At 38.9% G+C, this 19,435-nt stretch overlaps 1 protein-coding gene across 3 annotated transcripts in view; it reads right to left on the bottom strand.

Annotated features, from left to right (window-relative positions):
* Positions 1-19,435, bottom strand: part of LOC127621076 (KAT8 regulatory NSL complex subunit 3) — a 41,424-nt gene that overhangs the window by 11,376 nt on the left and 10,613 nt on the right. For 2 of the 3 annotated variants that reach the window (XM_052094519.1, XM_052094520.1), the window contains exons 6-17: positions 18,967-19,098; positions 18,449-18,565; positions 18,094-18,192; positions 16,487-16,558; positions 16,314-16,388; positions 14,578-14,735; positions 14,414-14,477; positions 12,010-12,171; positions 11,654-11,810; positions 4,829-4,906; positions 3,153-3,329; positions 197-272 (exon numbers count right to left, since the gene is read on the bottom strand). In XM_052094519.1, coding sequence (XP_051950479.1) covers positions 197-272; positions 3,153-3,329; positions 4,829-4,906; positions 11,654-11,810; positions 12,010-12,171; positions 14,414-14,477; positions 14,578-14,735; positions 16,314-16,388; positions 16,487-16,558; positions 18,094-18,192; positions 18,449-18,565; positions 18,967-19,098 — 1,367 coding nt within the window. The remainder of the gene's footprint in view (positions 1-196; positions 273-3,152; positions 3,330-4,828; positions 4,907-11,653; positions 11,811-12,009; positions 12,172-14,413; positions 14,478-14,577; positions 14,736-16,313; positions 16,389-16,486; positions 16,559-18,093; positions 18,193-18,448; positions 18,566-18,966; positions 19,099-19,435) is intronic. The other variant, XM_052094521.1, reaches the window with a different exon arrangement.

Raw genomic sequence — 19,435 nt, 5'->3', positions numbered from 1 at the left:
ATTCACTTGCATTGTATGGACCAACAGAGATGAGATAAAAACAATTCTTCTAAAAATGTAGTTTGTGTTCAGCAGAAGGAAGTCATACACATATGGGAAAATATGAGGGTGAGTACATGATGAGAGAAATTTTCAATTTGAATGAACTATTCCTTTCATGGTCTCTTTGCCCGATCAGTGAAAAAGGAAAAAGTACCTTTGTGCATTGAGCAGCTCAGACAGTTCTTTGGCTCCCGATACCGTCTGCCCCACAGTCACTCCAAGGGGCTTTCCTGACAAACCCACAGCAAACAAAAAAAACAAATACAAATGTTAACACATTCAGATAGTAACCAGCTGTAAGTTTGGGGGCCATGTAGAAGCACCATCAGAGCAATGCTAAGCCTAGTGCACACTACACAACTCGAGCTCGTCACTTTTGATGTATTAAGTTGCCGACTGGTCCACGATATGTCTCAGATCCCACGACCGATGGTCGTGTAGTTGTGTCCATACTTCTGCGACATGCCCTGACTAGTAGCAGACACTATGACACATATCAAAACCGCTTAAAATCTAGACGTCTTGTTATAGGGTGTGCACACCATTCCAATGATCTATAGGCCGAAAATTAGCAACAGCCAATAAAATACAGAGAGAGCATAAAAGAAGAGCAATGCATTGAGAAGCAAGAGACAATTAAGTATAGTTAAGATAAACCGTGTGCCATTTTCTTTTACTTTTTGCACTTTATTATCATGCAGTAATATACTGATGGATTGATGTATGCCATCATGAAATCAGAGACTTTTCCCTCGAAACCCATGTGGTCAAAAGAGAAGTGGTCTACTTGTGATCGGATCAGCCCAAATGCATCTTCTGTACTAGGGCTGCCCCCTGATAGTCGACTAACCATTATTCGATGAGAAGAGTCTTGGTCGACCAAAATTTGATTGGTAGGTTGGTCAAAAAACAAAAAACCCTCCAATTTTTTAACAAAATTTTCAGACAGTCTCTTGTTCATCATTACCACGACGACTAGTCGACAAATGGCTTAAATTAAAGACTACTAGTCGACTAGGAAAATCTTTGGTCGGGGCAGCCCTATTCTATACCCAGTGTAAATAGCGCTTCAGTTAGGGACAAATGGTCATGTAGTTGACACAATCAGTCATGTAGTGTGCGCATCTCCACGCCCAAAACCAAAAAGACTGCGTTATTAAGAGTGTGCAGGGCCCTGAATGCAAAATGTGAAGTGTGCTCTTGGCTTTATGGTGACATATAATTGTGAATACCATGCCCTGATCAGAAGAAAAAGACCTGTTCATGCTTATTAGGTTGGAAAGATTCTAATCCACAGACACATATAAACAAGGGTGTTCGTCCAATAAAAAAACCCTCCAAGAACACACTATAGAATAAACAGAGTCATAAATCACCAATGGGTAACATACGAATTTACAGAGTTTGTGAGCATCAGTAAAATGTTAATCAAGAACAGACATGTTGTGGAAAAACATGTTTTGCAGAAATCACTGCTGTTATAAGTGATGCCACCAGTTACTCAATGTGCAGATGTAGATGGTAGCATAAAAGAATAGCTCACCCAAAGATGACAATTCTGTCATCATTTACTCCGAACCCAAACGACTTACATTCTTTCATGGAACACAAAGATATTTTGAAGAACTGTCATGCTGTTTTATTAATATAACAAACGCGTACTGTAACCACAGGGTTTTAAGCATTTTTGCCCCTTGTAAATATAAGAGCAAGTACACAAAAGCCTTTAAAGTCTGGACCTCCAAGACTAAATTACTCGTTTTTAAAACACAATTCACAATCGTATTTACACAATGATGACTCTCAGACATTATATACATTACGGTTTCATTTTCCGTTAATGCCTGATCTGTAAAGCTGCTTTGAAACGATGTGTTGTGAAAGGCACTATACAAATAAAAAGGACTTGAATAAACGGGATAATAAAAATAATGGGCTCATATAATTAAATAGGCTCATACACTTAAAATAGTGGAGAGAAAACTTATTTTTGTTGTTGGTATCAATAATAATGTCACTTGATATATACCCTTATACTTGAAAACCATGAACATATCTATGCAAGATAAAAGAAAATCTGACCCAGGATACATCAGGTCATACTTTTTACTATGGTGGGTCGCCACTTGATGTCCAGTGTAACATCTGGGTCCCGAAGCAAAGCCAGTAGTGAACCACTGGTGTATACAAGCGTGAAAATAATATTAAAATAATAATAATAACAACAATACAACACGTCATGCTGATCAGCTATCATACTCCACATGTCATCACAAATGCAGATTTTAATCCATAGTGATTCTGTCACAAAGCATTTTCCTGGGATTCTCCTTTACTAAAATGAAATCAGAGAGCAGAGTCACTACAGTCTGTTCATACAGAAAGTAATTTCTTAACTGAAAGCTGCATATAGACATACAGAAAGTATCTAGGGGATAAGTAAACAAATCAAACACATTACCAAGGTTAAGTTACTCAATAAATCACATCCTAAATCACAACTGTTAACGTTCACACGGTACTCCTGTTGTTATTTTGGCGAGCTCAAAAATAACAACGAGAGTCGTCATGTCTGTCAACCCTCCATCATTTTGTTATGGCATGTGTGACCTCTGACTGAAGAGAGCGAGATCTCAGCAAAACAGTTGGCAAGTGTGACACCCTCAGCAAAAATCGAGTTGTTTTGAGTGTGCCAGTGTGACGCTGGCTTAAGGGAAATTCCCCGGCATTTAGTGAACTGTCAGTTTTAAAAGCAACTTTTAAAAGACAATAAATGCTTGCTTTATTTGTTCTATTCCCATGTTTACAAAGACAGCAGGAATACTAAAACAAGGAGTTAACAGTGGTGAGACTTTCTCAGAAAAAGGAGATAATAGGCAGCGAATGTTAAGAGTTTTAAATCATTACTGGCAAACTTGGCTTAAACATTCAAAGTTGATTAAAGCGATGTCTTAACAAAAGGCCTTACAGTAGCATAAAATCCAACAATGTTGTCAATCTAGTATTAAACTCTTTAAATCCAAACTTCATTCTGCACAAATGCACCAGTACATCTCCACATATTTTAATCAGCAGCTCAATGGTTGAATGAGGCCTTTGTTTTTAATTACCTTCCTGAGCCATGGAGCCAGCTGTGCCCCCTGCTGTGTCTCCATGGGAGACGATGGTGACTTTTATCTTGGCTCGTTTTGAGGTGGTGGGAGTGGGACTTGGAGTCTGTCTCCTCTTTAGGTGGAGCCTCGGGTCGTCTTGGTCCAAACCCCCCATCTGCTCACTAGGCACCGGCACTGAAAAACACAATGCTCACTGGTTAGGGGCCAATAGTCTCCAAAAGATTGAAACTCATTAGCCACGTTTCCATTATCGGGCCAAAAGAGGGCATGCCAGTTTCTTTCCCACTGTCTCTTTTGGGGCTTCATCAGGCTGCCTCTGGGATTTCTCGGGGCCAACAGGAACTGGCCTTTGGCCTGCCGATTATCCTTGGGGCAAACAAGGCCAAATGGGGGTTGAGGATGGGTTAATGTCTAAGGCGGAGTTTTGCTGAGTCAGGTCAGAGGGTCAGCACCAACAAGCCAAGTTTTGCATCCAGTGCACAAAAGTAAAGGTTGGAAAAAAAGAAAAAAAAATGTGCACGCAAAACACAAATCTGAATCGTTTGTGCAATGGGGGTTGGCACCAGGACAGTGTATTAAGGGCAGACTTTAGGGCAATACTGTGGTGCTATTAGCCCAATGGTGGAAATGCAGATTGATTTTGGTCTTGCGGATCAAGGTCAGAGGCTATTGGCCACAGCTGACCAGTTGATATCCCTGGCCGGATGGTGGAAAAGAAAATATCGAGGGGTTCAGAAAGTGCCAATATAGACAATATGGTTTGCTGCTGAGGTAAATGATTTATATATTTTCAAAAGACTTCACACAAGAGCTTTTTGTTGGCTCCATTTGACCAGTTTGCTTCACTGGCTTAGAATAGAAACTGTGGTCTGGGTAACCGTTCACAGGATTACACTATAGAATGGTTCACAATTGGTATAAAAAAAGAAATCCAACCTAATTTGAGGTAATTAACCATTACTGATGATGTGTACTGGTAATTTCATAGTATCATAGTAACACATTTCTCATTGCAACTTGTCTCTTCAGAGCTGAGTGACTCAAAATTGTTTGCAATTATTTCAATTAATTTGCAGCAGGCAGATGCAAGAGACACTCTCCATCTGTTAAGTTCTGGTAGTAAAACCAAAAGCCACAAAATTAGTGTTTAACCAATGAGTCAATGGCCGATGCTGAAACCAATATCTAGAGGCAAATAAGATTTCCGGATATTTTATGTAATTAAATGTAATGTTATGTGGGCAGGGGGGAGAGAATTGGAATCAAACTCTGGTTCAGACCAAGCAATTGAATACAGGGTGAAAATAGCAGTAAATGTGTTGAATTAGCAAGGGATATAAGCCAAAAAATATGCACCAGCCTAATTAGGGAAAATAAATAAAAGTAATGGGATTTTTTTAAAGAATGCAGGCAAATCTGTAAGTACTTTATTTTGCACTCTCCACCAGATTTATGGTGCCTTCGGTCAGTAATACAGTAAATATGTAAGCAGTTGATATTTCAAACATTCACTATTGTTATTGACTTAGACAAACAGAAGCAGGTGAAACATTTAGAGAAACATTGACCCATATGATATTGACAGAAAACTAACTTTTAGCAGTGAAAGACAGAGAGATGAAAGGGGAAGAAAAGACCAAGACAAAGGGAAAAAGAGAGGAAGAGATACTTACCAAAGAGGCAGGAAGGGCTGCCAGGAGGAATGCTTTTCCTCACCAGCATATTATGTTTCATAAAAGCAGCAAACTGAGCTGTAGCGAACGGAAGACAAAGATGGAGAGTGAAGAAGGAAAGGAGAGGGGATAGAGAAGAGAGGAATCACACACAACATTACTGCTTGATGGGATTTGAGATTCCATATAAGGAGGATGTCACTGTACATACATTCAGGAGGGTTATCGTCAGTTCTCAATTCAACGGTTAACTGCGTAGTACAGGGGCATTGCTAGACTTCAGTGGCCTCTGGGGCTTAGCCCACAGGGCATATTAAAATATTAATATATTCCATAACTTAAAATTACCACCCTACCTGACAAATAACAATTAGGGCCTATATTAAGCGCACACACATATGAGCAAATGTAAATTAGAACCAATAAATGGATCAAAAAAAGTTAATTTAAATTGCTGATAAAAATGAACATTACAACATGTCATTAACAACATTTATACAACCCTAACAACAAAATCTAAATAATTTAACAATTTAAATTTGCAATTGTCATTTTTCATAATATTTTGACAATAAAGTTAAAATTATGGGAAGAAATTCAAAGCAGTATGAGATTAAAGTTGTACAATTTTGAGAATAAATCAAAAGGAAAGTGATGTGGTGGAAAATAGCAAAGTAGAGCATCTGGGTCTTTACATACAACACCACTAACCAGGGAGATAACTCGCAACTATGCTATGCAACAGAGCTGAATTTGTGGGAAGTTTTTGCGAGCTTGCTGTCAAGGGAGGCGCGAGATATAGGCTCACACTACAGTGAAGCGAAGAATAATTGGAACTGCAGTGAATTATAGACAGTAGGTCCATTTCAAGACATTGTGCGCGGTAACATCCCCTCAGTTACAATATTGTTTAGAGAGGAAACACCCAACAACAACACAGAGCAGAACTGCATGAATCTGTCTGGTTTTTTCTCCTGAATAAATTACATTTCCTACATAAAGGTTGCGAGTCCAGATACTAATAACTCTCTGCTGGTGAGGCAAAAGACCAAGGATTTTGCTCTTGCTAAAACCTAAAGTTTTATGAATTACAGTTGAGGTCAAAAGTTTACATACATTTAGGTTGAAGTCATTAAAACCAATTTTTTAACCACTCCACAGATTTAATATTAGCAACCTATAGTTTTGGCAAATGGTTTAAGACATCTACTTTGAGAATGACATGAGTAATGTTTACAACAACTGTTTACAGACAGATTGTTTCCACATTTAATTGACTACATCTCAATTCAAGTGGGTTAGAAGTTTACATACAAGTTAATTGTGCCTTTATGCAGCTAAGACAATTCCAGAAAATTCTCAAACGAAATGTCAAGCCTTTAGACAACTATCTTTTTATAAGAGACATACTGAATTAGAGGTGTATCTATGGACGTATTTTAAAGCCTACCTTCAAACCCAGTGCCTCTTTGCTTGACATCATGGGAAAATCAAAAGAAATCAGACAAGACTTATGAAAAACACGTTAACATGTTCATCTGTACAAACAATAGTACGCAAGTATAAACATCATGGGTCCACACAGCCATCATACCACTAAGGAAGGAGACGCATTCTGTCTATGAACGTAGTTTGTTGCGAAAAGTGCAATCCCAGAACAACAGCAAAGGACCTTGTGAAGATGCTGGAGGACACAGGTAGACAAGTATCTATATCCACAGTAAAACGAGTCCTATATTGACATAATCTGAAAGGATGCTCAGCAAGGAAGAAGCCATTGCTCTAAAACCACCATAAAAAGCCAGACAACAGTCTGCAAGTGCACATGGGGACAAAGATTTTACATTTTAGAGAAATGTCCTCTGGTCTATTGAAACCAAAATTGAACTGCTTGGCCATAATGACCATCGTTATGTTTGGAGGAAAAAGGGTGAGGCTTGCAAGCAGAACAACACCATCCCGACAGTGAAGCATGGAGGTGGCAGCTTCATGTTGTGAGGCTGCTTTGCGGCAGGAGGGACTGGTGCACTTCACAAAATAGATGACATCATGAAGGAAAATTATGTGTATATATATATATATATATATATATATATATATATATAGAAACAACATCTCAAGACATCAGCAAGGAAGTTAAAGCTTGATCACAAATGGGTCTTCTAAATGGACAATGACCCCAAGCATACCTCCAAAGTTGTGGCAAAAGGGCTTAAAACAACAAAGTCAAGGTATTGGAGAGCCATCAAAAAGCCCGGACCTCAATACGATAGAAAATTTGTGGCCAGAACTGAAAAAGCACGTGCGAGCAAGGATGCCTACAAACCTGACTCAGTTACACCAGTTCTGTCTGGAGGAATGGGCCAAAATTCCAGCAAATTATTGGGAGAAGCAATGCTACTAAATACTAACAAAGTGTATGTAAACTTCTGACTCATTGGGAAATGTGATGAAAATAAATAAAATCTGAAATAAATTATTCTCTCTACTATTATTATGACATTTCACATTCTTAAAATAAAGTAGTTATCCTAACTGACCTAAGACATGGAATATTTTCTATGATTAAATGTCAGGAATTATGAAAAACTGATTTTAAATGTATTTGGCTAAGGTGTATGTAAACTTCTGACTTCAACTGTAACTATATCCTCTACATCCATCTCTTGCATTAATGAAGCTGCAGGCTTGGCGTCCGTTCTATCGTTGTGATAATGATACTCTGTTTAGCCTAATATTGAAATTGTTTCCCCTCTACTATACTACTTTAAATCTCACAATTACTTTATTCTAATAATTTGTACTTTATTCTCATATAAAATGTAATATCATAATGCTACGATTTTATTCTCAAACTATTACTATTTAATCTCATAATGCTTCAACTTGACTATCGTCATTTTTACTTTATTTGCAATAAATGTATTTTATTTATAAAAACTTTTATTTTTTTTACATGGCAATAAAACTCATCGTGGCATTACAGAGTAAAGTTAAAAATAGCTTTATTTTATTTTTTTAAACGCATCTCAAAACACCTGCGTTGGGTTTCATGATAACAGGTTGTTTTTAACAAAGCAAAGTTTCAACACTTGATAAACAGTAAGACATCGTTTTTTCCCTTTTTACACTGGTGTGATGTCTTAAGTACAAAAATTAGACCAGTTCATTGTAGTTTGATTTTAAACCATATAAAATTAAGGCACTGCAAAGAGGCTTTCTTAAACACAGCAGTGTAACTCCACGCACATGACATGGAAATGTGAACCAGCCCTGGGAGAGCACATATACAGGTAGACAGTTTGATCATTTATGTTTGACTTTATTGTGATATTTATCATTTTAAAACTTTTGTATTGTACTATGTAGGCTTTTAGCTCACTGTTCTGCCATTTTGAATTGCGTTTGAGGAAATTCCATTGCAATAAACATTTTAGCAATAAACCCAAATAACTGAACAAGTTGATTGGGGCACGCATTAAACTATTTGGTGTGTGGATAAACAAATGAAAATTAGAAATGAGGCTTACAGAATATATATTTAGAAATTAGGATTGAGTAATAAAACCTGATTCAGAAAAGCTGCACCTGTGAGAGAAAAGAGAAAGCTCCCACATGAGGCGTTCGTTATGTCTGATGAACTTGAGAACAAATAGGAGATAAATGTCTCACTGGCTCACTCATTGGAATTAATTTACATTTGAAGCCAGAATTGCAGCCTGCCTTGTTGCTTTTGTACCCTGATGTAATGTGAAGTAACATTAAGCCGTATTTTTTTTTTTATTCAACAAAAAAAACATTCAGGGCTATTAACAAAATATCCAGGGCTTCAGCCCTATCAGCCAGGGTTTAACTATGCCACTAGTATAGCCCTTGCCATTTACCACACACAGGCAACAGCAGACAGCAGCAAAACAAAAGGGTTTTAGGCATTTTAAATACCAAGGCTTTTCACCAGGTATTTTATTAAAGTAATAAAAACAAACATTTCTCTGCACACTCTTTATTTCTAAAAACAGTAATACGTTGTACAACTCTAGGTAACTGGTCACTGCCATGATAATATCCTACTCTGACATTGTAATAGCAACTATAACATTTGTCAGCTACAAACACTCATTGTGCTAAATATGCCCACTGATTGGTTATTTTCTTTCAAAACAAGGCTGCACCACACTGCTTAACAAGAGGAATGTACATGGTGCAAGATGTTGGAAAGTCAATACGCGATGCAGCAACTACAGATTTTGTGTCTGTGTGAGTCATAAGTACAGTGCATCCGGAAAGTATTCACAGTGCTTCACTTTTTCCACATATGGTTATGTTACAGCCTTATTCCAAAATTGATTCAATTCATTATTTTCCTCAAAATTCTACAAACAATACCCCTTCATGACAACGTGAAAGGTTTGTTTGAAATCTTTGCAAATGTATTCAAATAAAATTGAATTTTCTTTTTGAAAAAATTACATGTACATAAGTATTCACAGCCTTTGCAACTGACACTCAAAATTGAGCTCAGGTGCATCCTGTTTCAACTGATCATCCTTGAGATGTTTCTACAACTTGATTGGAGTCCACCTGTGGTAAATTCAGTTGATTGGACATGATTTGGAAAGGCACACACCTGTCTATATAAGGTCCCACGGTTAACAGTGCATGTCAGTGCACAAACCAAGCCATGAAGTCCAAGGAATTGTCTGTAGACCTCCGAGACAGGATTGTATCGAGGCACAGATCTGGGGAAGGGTACAGAAATATTTCTGCGGCATTGAAGGTCCCAATGAGCACAGTGGCCTCCATCATCTGTAAATGGAAGTTTGGAACCATCAGGACTCTTCCTAGAGCTGGCCGCCCGGCCAAACTGAGCGATCGGGGAAGAAGGGCCTTACATTTACATTTATGCATTTGGCAGACGCTTTTATCCAAAGCGACTTACAGAGCCCTTATTACAGGGACAATCCCCCCGGAGCAACCTGGAGTTAAGTGCCTTGCTCAAGGACACAATGGTGGTGACTGTGGGGCTCGAACCAGCATCCTTCTGATTACCAGATTACCAGTTAGTCAGGGAGGTGACCAAGTGTGCCGCACAAGCCCTCAAAAGTGAAGCCAAAACGTCTCAATCGCCCCCCGGTGACTGGTCCTAGTATAGGTCATAAACCCCGCCTCCCCATGTTATTCAACGGGACGTGAGACCAACTAAACAATTAAATTACACTTCACATATCTTTTTTCCAAAGATAGTTTCTGTAATTTACTGTAGTTTCTATCACGTTGATGTAATTTCAAGTGTTTGTTTTCAAAATAATTTGTTTTTAGTTAGTTATTTGATGCTATAAAACGGTGCCGTGACATCATGATTGACAGCTGTGATTTACAGGTTCTCTGAGCGAAGTAGTCACTGAAGCACCAACAGACTTTTTTTTCGGGATCTTCGGAGGACTGAGGAGATTGGAGCTTTTAATTTAATATCTAAATTTCTATAATTAATTATTTCACACCGTCAAAAGTGCAGGGGCGTGTGCTTGCGATTGATTCAGCGAGAGTGAGGGCGGGGCCTTGATTTAGTGGCTTTACTTCCTGCTCACTACTGCGCAGGTCTGGTCCCGAAATCGCAACTGCGCAGACTCAAGTCCCAAGAAGTCAGCGCCATATCAGGACACTGGCGGCTTCAGTTCTCACCAATGGAAAAGAGCGAAGGGGCGTCGTCCAACTTTTTTTACAGTCTATGGAGGTGACCAAGAACCCGATGGTCACTCTGAAAGAGCTCAAGCATTTCTCTTTGGAGAGAGGAGAACCTTGCAGAAGAACAACCATCTCTGCAGCACTCCACCAATCAGGCCTGTATGGTAGAGCGGCCAGACAGAAGCCACTCCTCAGTAAGAGACACAGTTTGCCAAAAGGCACCTGAAGGACTCTCAGACCATGAGAAACAAAAGATTGAACTCTTTTGCCTGAATGGCAAGCGCCATGTCTGGAGGAAACCCGGCACCGCTCATCACCTGGTCAATACCATCCCTACAGTGAAGCATGGTGGTGGCAGCATCATGCTGTGGGGTTGTTTTTCAGCGGCAGGAACAGGGAGACTAGTCAGGATCGAGGGAAACATGAATGCAGCAATGTACAGAGACATCCTCGATGAAAACCTGCTACAGAGCACTCTGGACCTCAGACTGGGGTGAAGGTTCATCTTCCAACAGGACAACGAACCTAAGCACACAGCCAATATAACAAAGGAGTTGCTACGGGACAACTCTGTGAATGTCCTTGAGTGGCCCAGCCAGAGCCCAGACTTGAACCCAATTGAACATCTCTGGAGAGATCTGAAAATGGCTGTGCACCGATGCTGCCCATCCAATCTAATGGAGCTTGAGAGTTCCTGCAAAGAAGAATGGGAGAAACTGCCCAAAAATAGGTGTAGTATTGAGTAAAGGCTGTGAATACTTTATACATGTGATTTTTTTTCCCTCCGTTTTTACATTTAAGATTTCAAACAAACTTCTTTCATGTTGTCATTATGGGATGTTGTTTGTAGAATTTTGAGGAAAATAAGGAATTTAATCAATTTTGGAATAAGGCTGTAACATAACAAAATGTGGAAAAAGTGAAGCACTGTGAATACTTTCTGGGTGCACTGTATGTTGATCACCAAATGAGATTTCTACTTTTTGAGACAAACATGAGTGGTGCTTCCCTGTGCAAAAGATTACACCATGATGTGATAGTGATATTAACAATTACGAAAAAAAAAGCGCAGATGAAACACTGTGTATGCCCCCTTATAGCTCTGTGACCAACTGTGTGTTTATACCTGAAAATACACACCTTGTGCTTGTTTGTGTGTGAGCACAGCTCCTGAGCGATGCATTTGGGTCTTCAGGAGCTGTGTGGCAGTAATGAGGCTGGATTTCTGAGCTGGAGACAGACCAATGGTCTTGGGTTTGGGACTGGCAGTAGGACTACTGCAAACACTGAACATATCCTGAAGGGGACGCATTATTGCAGGTGAATGAATTACATCTGTTACGAGAAGTGCCATAGTGACAATATTTTGGCTGGAACCAAACATTTGACTTCATATTCTAAAGCAAATAACTACATTCAAATAAGAGGACAAAAAGTATAGTTTAGGAATCTATCACTACAAAACGTTCTTCTAAACCTGATGGGGAGATAGATACCCTCACAGCAGGTGAAGAGGGTCGTGATCGTTCAATGTCAAAGGGCAGCTCACGACGTTGTTTCTTCTTCTTTTCTGAATCCAGATCTCGTGTTTCACCTGAGCCATGCCCATGACTCTCAGTGTGGGTCAGAACTCCGGTCAGAAAATCCACAATCTCATCCTGAAAACAAGGGGGTATAGCATTACAAAACAAATCACAGACAAGCAGGAAAGACAAGCAGGCTCTCTAACGAGCCGATCGGAAAAAGTAAGCGTATCTCTGTGGTGACGAGTGTGTTGTTGATTTGCTCAATGAGAAATAAAACATTTGAGACATTTCACAATTTGCAATTCACCTGCTGGACAAGTTGACTGACAGTATTATCATGTATAAACAATCTGAGGGGTGATTAGAAAGTACAGTGTAAAAATAAATATTAACAGTTAAAACATGTTATCAACTGGAACAAAACTGATTCTATCTTTTTGCCATGTACATCTTCATGTATTATACACTCACTTTATTAGGTACTAGTGTTGTCAAAAATACCGGTACTCCAAATTTTTTTTTTTTACAATACCAGAATTTCTGAAGGTACCGGATACCGAGTACCGGGTCTACCTGGTTCCCATGCAGTGTCGGGAACTTTCGAATGCTCCCAACAAGCAAAAGATGGCGACAAGCAAAGCTGCTGCTGCGGAAGCTCAACTGAATATTGTCGAAAAGAAAAGTGGAAAAAGACAGGTTTGGAAATTCTTTGGATTTGAGACTGGTGAAAGGGGAACCATCATAGATCAGCAAAAACCTATTTGTAAACGCTGCTTTCGCAATTTTCTGACGAAAGGATGAAACACATCAAACTTAATAGTCAGCCACAGCTTTCCTGGTGTGGTCTTCTGCTGTTGTAGCCCATCCGCCACAAGGTCCGAAATGTGCGTTCTGAGATGAAATTCTGCTCACTACATTTGTACAGAGCGGTTATCTGAGTTACCATAGCCTTTGTCAGCTTGAACCAGTCTGGCCATTCTCCATTGACCCCTCTCATCAACAAGGTGTTTTCGTCCACAGTACTGCTGCTCACTGGATGTTTTTTGTTTTTCGCACCATTCTGAGTAAACTCTAGAGACTGTTGTGTGTGAAAATCCCAGGAGATCAGAAGTTACAGAAATACTCAAAACATGCCCGTCTGGCACCAACAATCATGCCGTGGTCAAAATCATGGAAATAATGGTTGATGTGAACATTAAATGAAGCTCATGTCTCGTATCTGAATGATTTTTTGCATTGCACTGCTGCCACATGACAGGCTGATTTGATAATCACATGAATAAATAGGTGTACAGGTGTACATAATAAAGTGGTGATGAGCGTACATTTGCTCAAAACCCTGCATGCTACGATTTAAACGTGACGACATCTAAATGCTCAAGAAGTCTACATAATCTACACAACAAAACAAATCCAAACCAACATTAGCATATTTTGGGGATTCAAAGGCACATCACAGCAATAGTATTAATATTATTAATATTTGCCGAATTTTAGAAAGGGTTTTGATATGTACTTAAAAACCCACAATACATTGAGAGAAACCAGAATTAATAGTGGGTGTGATTGTGCTTTTTCTGTCACTGGAACACAAATTAAGGGAAGACTTCAAGACTCGGGTGCACTTGCATGGTTCAGACTGCGAGTGCAACACGCACAAAACACAGCTGCGTTTTATGGATGGAAGGCATGTGTGGCGCGCTGGATAAATCTCATTGAATTTGCTATGATGGTGGCACAAGCAAAATTTCAGGCCTCAGAAGCAGATTCAGTGACATTTTCTTGTGTTCTAGACAAGTTTTTCCATCTAATGAAAAGTTCAGCTGTCAGTGAAAAACCTTTTGATTCATCATTTCTCTCAGTCTCACGACAAGCCCTGACCACTGATAGACACATATGGATTATTTAAATATATCGATTCAACATACACAATGTACAAACCTTGCAAATCACAGTTTTCTGCTCTGTATCATGTTTTCTAAAGCCAAACCAGTTTGCTTCATAATATTCTTGTATGTACCAGAGCTAACATTTAGGACCAGGTTCCCCTAAAAACAGACTCCGAATAGAGTGGGTGCTGGAGAATTCAACTGAAAATAACATTAACAGTATTTGCCGTAATCTAATACTGCATGACTTGTTTTCTCATAAAAACACAATACAAGCACTTTCTAGAGATTTTACAGAATTATTTAAAAAAAAAAGGAAATGTTTGTAAACGTTTTGTTGATTTTATTATCATTATTTCTAAAAATCACAACTTTGGTTTGCTGGATTAATTTCAAAATATCTTGACTTAAACCAAGATAAGCAAGTAAACCATATTTACACAATGGGACCTACAGTTTGGTGAAGAGAAGTGAGAAATACTTACTTGAATGCAGCGATCCACCATGGTCTGGGTCAGGCCCTCTGTCTTCATCTTAGTGGAGTTGATTCTGTAGACAAAGACAAGTGCTTTATCAACTCTGCTGGATGCTTCCCAAGAAAATAACACATTTCTGTATCTGAATGTATAAAACATGAACACACACAAACCTCAGGTTGTCATCCGCCCCTCCGACAACTACCATGCTGTTGTCGGCTCGTATTTTTTCCCTGAACTCCTCCATGTTTTCTGGGCTGCACTGCAGTGCATTCTGACCAACCACAAACAGCACTGGAGTCTTCATGTCCAACAGCGGATCATCAACATCCTGCCAAACAGAATATAAACATTAAAAGGCGCGGTCAAATTTACCTTAGCATGGCAAAACTCAGCGGACGAAGAAGGCGTAGGTGTGAAAAGCAGCAAAAAACTGAGAAATAATTTCCGTTGAACACTGGCCAAATATTTAAAGAGAGCAACAATAAAAGATAAAAACTATTTTGTACTTTTGTGTTTGCAGTTCAAAACAACAGAACTCACATTTAACATGCATGTACTATACATTATTTAACATTACAAATTTATACCATGCATATGTTGGGCCATTCCATGGAAATCTCAACCACATCATGGAAAAATTAAGCCAAAAAGGACCAAAAGGTTCTGGGGCCTATAAAATGAAAAGTTTTAAGACTGAAACTAATAATAAAAGTTATATTTTTGTAATATTATTATTATTATTATTATTATAAGTCTGATATACTCATTCAACAGAAAGGTGTTGATTTTGAGCTGTTATACAGATTACCACGCTTTGCCTTTGCGAGTGAACGCACCTGTCCAGCACTCACGCTGCTCCGTTCATTGAGCTGTGCTGATAATAGGTTCGGATATAGCTTTTGATGCATTTGCTGTTTGATATTGCTTAATAGAATATGGCAGCGCATAAACGGAGAGAGAGTAAGAGGGAGAGTTGGCCAACACTGTAGTCACACCAGCGCGACTTGTTACAAAACTTAAGTCACACTGGCGGGTAAAACGTGAAATGTGACCATTTAGTCGCAGACTGGAGCCCTGCCCCCTTTTAAATTCTGTATTATAGTGGTATAATGGATGATGCCGTCCAGACCGCTAGAGGGTGCCACATGCTCACACAGACTATATTTTAAAATGCAGCCTTTTAAGGTTTATTAATTGCGCAAGGCCATATTGCAATTTTAATCTTAATTTAATCAATCATGCAGCAATAATAGACTACAGATATCTCAAAAGTAAAAGTCTGCTAATTTCATAGCAATTTAGATGGTTTCCCCCATCTTGTAGCTTATAGGTTAGTACCGCTTTCACAACTTCACATCTATTTATGGCGGGTTTTCGACATTAATGTGAGAACAAGAAATAATAAAATGTAATATTACATGTACTTACGAGTGCCAAACCTTCTACATGTTGCGACAATTATTATTGCTGGATTGTGCATTTAAATTCACAGAGTTTTTAAAAGTGCGTTACAAATTATTTATAAATCAACAATTGTTTTATTCATATCTGTGCTATTTCATCCTAATAACCAATTATGATGGTTTTAATTTGGTCAATAATTGGCCGATACATATTCGCAGTCAATAATAGGAACTTTCCCCACATATAGCCTTTGCATTGATTTAACTTCTTTTTTTTTAGAGGTCATGTATGAAGAGGCCTTGTGAAAATGCCAGCATATCAACTCTGCAAATTTGCTGCCTTAAGCTGTAACACTGCCAGAGAAGCTCAATATAAATGCAATGTGCATAGAAAATGGCACATACAGCTGTTGTTGTGTGAATGTGGTACCTACACCACAAAAGTTAATCCTACAATTTAATGGCAATTTAACAGGTTTACTGTGGACTGCATTTCATCTTACCCCTCGTGGCCCATTGACTGTTTGAAGCGGGAAACCCAAACACACAACAGCCGTCATGTATTCCATAAGGGACACCTGGATGCAAAAATGGACATTTGTCTGTGAATTCATCAGTACCATAGCAGAATATATGAGACAAATCATATAGGAAACTCATGTTGAGATGGACTTACATGGCAAGCCATCAGTGCCCCCACATTCCAGCCCACCAAAATGATCGGTTTGTGAGGAAAGTGACTGTGAACCTGCAGCATACAAACAAAGTTTCTCAATTCTATTATAGATCTATAAATAAACAAACATCTAATAGCGCTGTTTGAAACACTTGCACATACACTCACCTAAAGGATTATTAGGAACACCTGTTCAATTTCTCATTAATGCAATTATCTAATCAACCAATCACATGGCAGTTGATTCAATGCATTTAGGGGTGTGGTCCTAGTCAAGACAATCTCCTGAACTCCAAACTGAATGTCAGAATGGGAAAGAAAGGTGATTTAAGTAATTTTGAGCGTGGCATGGTTGTTGGTGCAAGACGGGCCGGTCTGAATATTTCACAATCTGCTCAGTTACTGGGATTTTCACGCACAACCATTTCTAGGGTTTACAAAGAATGGTGTGAAAAGGAAAAACATCCAGTATGCGGCAGTCCTGTGGGCTGAAAATGCCTTGTTGATGCTAGAGGTCAGAGGAGAATGGGCCGACTGATTCAAGCTGATAGAAGAGCAACTTTGCCTGAAATAACCACTGTTACAACCGAGGTATGCAGCAAAGCATTTGTGAAGCCACAACACGCACAATCTTGAGGCGGATGGGCTACAACAGCAGAAGACCCCACCGGTACCACTCATCTCCACTACAAATAGGAAAAAAAGGCTACAATTTGCAAGAGCTCACCAAAATTGGACAGTTGAAGACTGGAAAAATGTTGCCTGGTCTGATGAGTCTCGATTTCTGTTGAGACATTCAGATGGTAGAGTCAGAATTTGGTGTAAGCAGAATGAGAACATGGATCCATCATGCCTTGTTACCACTGTGCATGCTGGTGGTGGTGGTGTAATGGTGTGGGGATGTTTTCTTGGCACACTTTAGGCCCCTTAGTGCCAATGGGCATCGTTTAAATGCCATGGCCTACCTGAGCATTGTTTCTGACCATGTCCATCCCTTTATGGCCACCATGTACCCATCCTCTGATGGCTACTTCCAGCAGGATAATGCACCATGTCACAAAGCTCGAATCATTTCAAATTGGTTTCTTGAACATGACAATGAGTTCACTGTACTAAAATGGCCCCCACAGTCACCAGATCTCAACCCAATAGAGCATCTTTGGGATGTGGTGGAACGGGAGCTTCGTGCCCTGGATGTGCATCCCACAAATCTCCATCAACTGCAAGATGCTATCCTATCAATATGGGCCAACATTTCTAAAGAATGCTTTCAGCACCTTGTTGAATCAATGCCACGTAGAATTAAGGCAGTTCTGAAGGCGAAAGGGGGTCAAACACAGTATTAGTATGGTGTTCCTAATAATCCTTTAGGTGAGTGTATAGTCTTCCATTGTATGTGCATTTCCCCTGCTTTTAAACAAACTAAGGGGTGAGTCAAAATTATTTCTGTGATAAGCTTAAGTTTGAACCAGAACATACTTTTAATTTGAGATATTTAGATGCCATGACAAATAAAGGGCCATTTCAATAATATAATTTATGTAAAGTGCATATGCAAGCATAATTGTCAAGATAGTGTTTTGTTGTTGAATGAGTATAGTTTGTACCTCGATGACCTTTCCTCTAATTTTTCCAATCATATGCTCTAAACACTGTGTGATGCCGATGTTAGCTCCACTACCCACGTGAACGTTGATGGGAATAACCTGAATCGCCAACAAACAGAGTACAAAAACATTTCAATTTGTTTAAGGAGTTTAATTTCAACACCAGTAGTGAATTGTGCAGAATATTCACTTCAGCACAAATATGTTTTACAAAAGAACAGCTTTCATAAGTGCAACATTTAGTTTAGAATTAAAGTTATGCTAAATGGAGCAAAGTTCTATATCAGAAATAACAGTGGAGATCACTATACCAAAGTGGTCCTGCTGAGTCCTGTTCAATTATGTAATTGCATACCTTCCCAAGACATGAGAGCTGAGACTGCCAGAATCTCATTCGTCGAGAGGTAGAGAAGGTGGGGTTGGTTGGTCCTGAAGGAGCTAACAGGATCAGAGGGGATCCAGGAAGTTTACTCTGAAAATATAAACATGCATACTCAGATTAGAATTGGATAATAATGATGATGTCCATTCGATGTTTACAAGACATTTCCTGTAAAAAAATATTGTTTATCCATCACAAAGTGTGAACACCAAGACTGTTTGTGAGACATATAAAGTCAACATTAAATTGCATTCACAACACATTTTACTTCTGTGATGTAACATACAGGAAGAGCAAGTTATACAATTTTATTTTTTTTCCTTTGGAATAATGTGCACCAATGAATTGTTCACAATGCTAGCAGGAAGGTACATTAAGAGAGTCAAATTTAATGTTGAATTTAAATCCTACTTAGAACCGATTGGTCTTTCACAGACAAATCTTTCCCATTCTCAAAGACAGCAAAGAAGCCAACAAGTTCAGACACGTACTGGTTTGTTGTGTGAGAGTACGCCGACAGCAGGGTCCCATGGGCGTTTGAGGAGCAGAGAAAGAGCCTCGGCCCCTGCTGCTCCTGTTTTCACTGAAGATGACAGCAACATCCTGTCGATCAGCGACGGTACCTAGTATTTGAAGATGCCATAATTTAAAAAAAAATAAAAATAAATTATATAACACTGAGGAGTGTTTCTGCAGCCCCACAGCTAAATTAATTTTAGCTGCAAATAGTGATCTTGCAGTCATTGTTAATGTTTTATAGTTTCTTGCTTCAGTCATAGTTTTTGTATAGTCACAAATAACCTCTAAATTTAGGATTATTAATTCGGTCATATTAAGTCTTTTATAGTCCTAAGTCCTGAAATAACAGAATGAGTATAATAAAGAATACTCACATTAATGTGTTTAAGACAGTTTAGGCCATTCTAATTGCTCATTATAATCATTATGTCATTCATTAAA

The sequence above is a fragment of the Xyrauchen texanus genome, chromosome 27 (genome assembly GCF_025860055.1).
Source record: "Xyrauchen texanus isolate HMW12.3.18 chromosome 27, RBS_HiC_50CHRs, whole genome shotgun sequence".
Classification (NCBI taxonomy): Eukaryota; Metazoa; Chordata; class Actinopteri; order Cypriniformes; family Catostomidae; genus Xyrauchen; species Xyrauchen texanus.
Note: the sequence above shows the minus strand (reverse complement) of the source record. Positions and strands in the feature narration are given on the sequence as shown.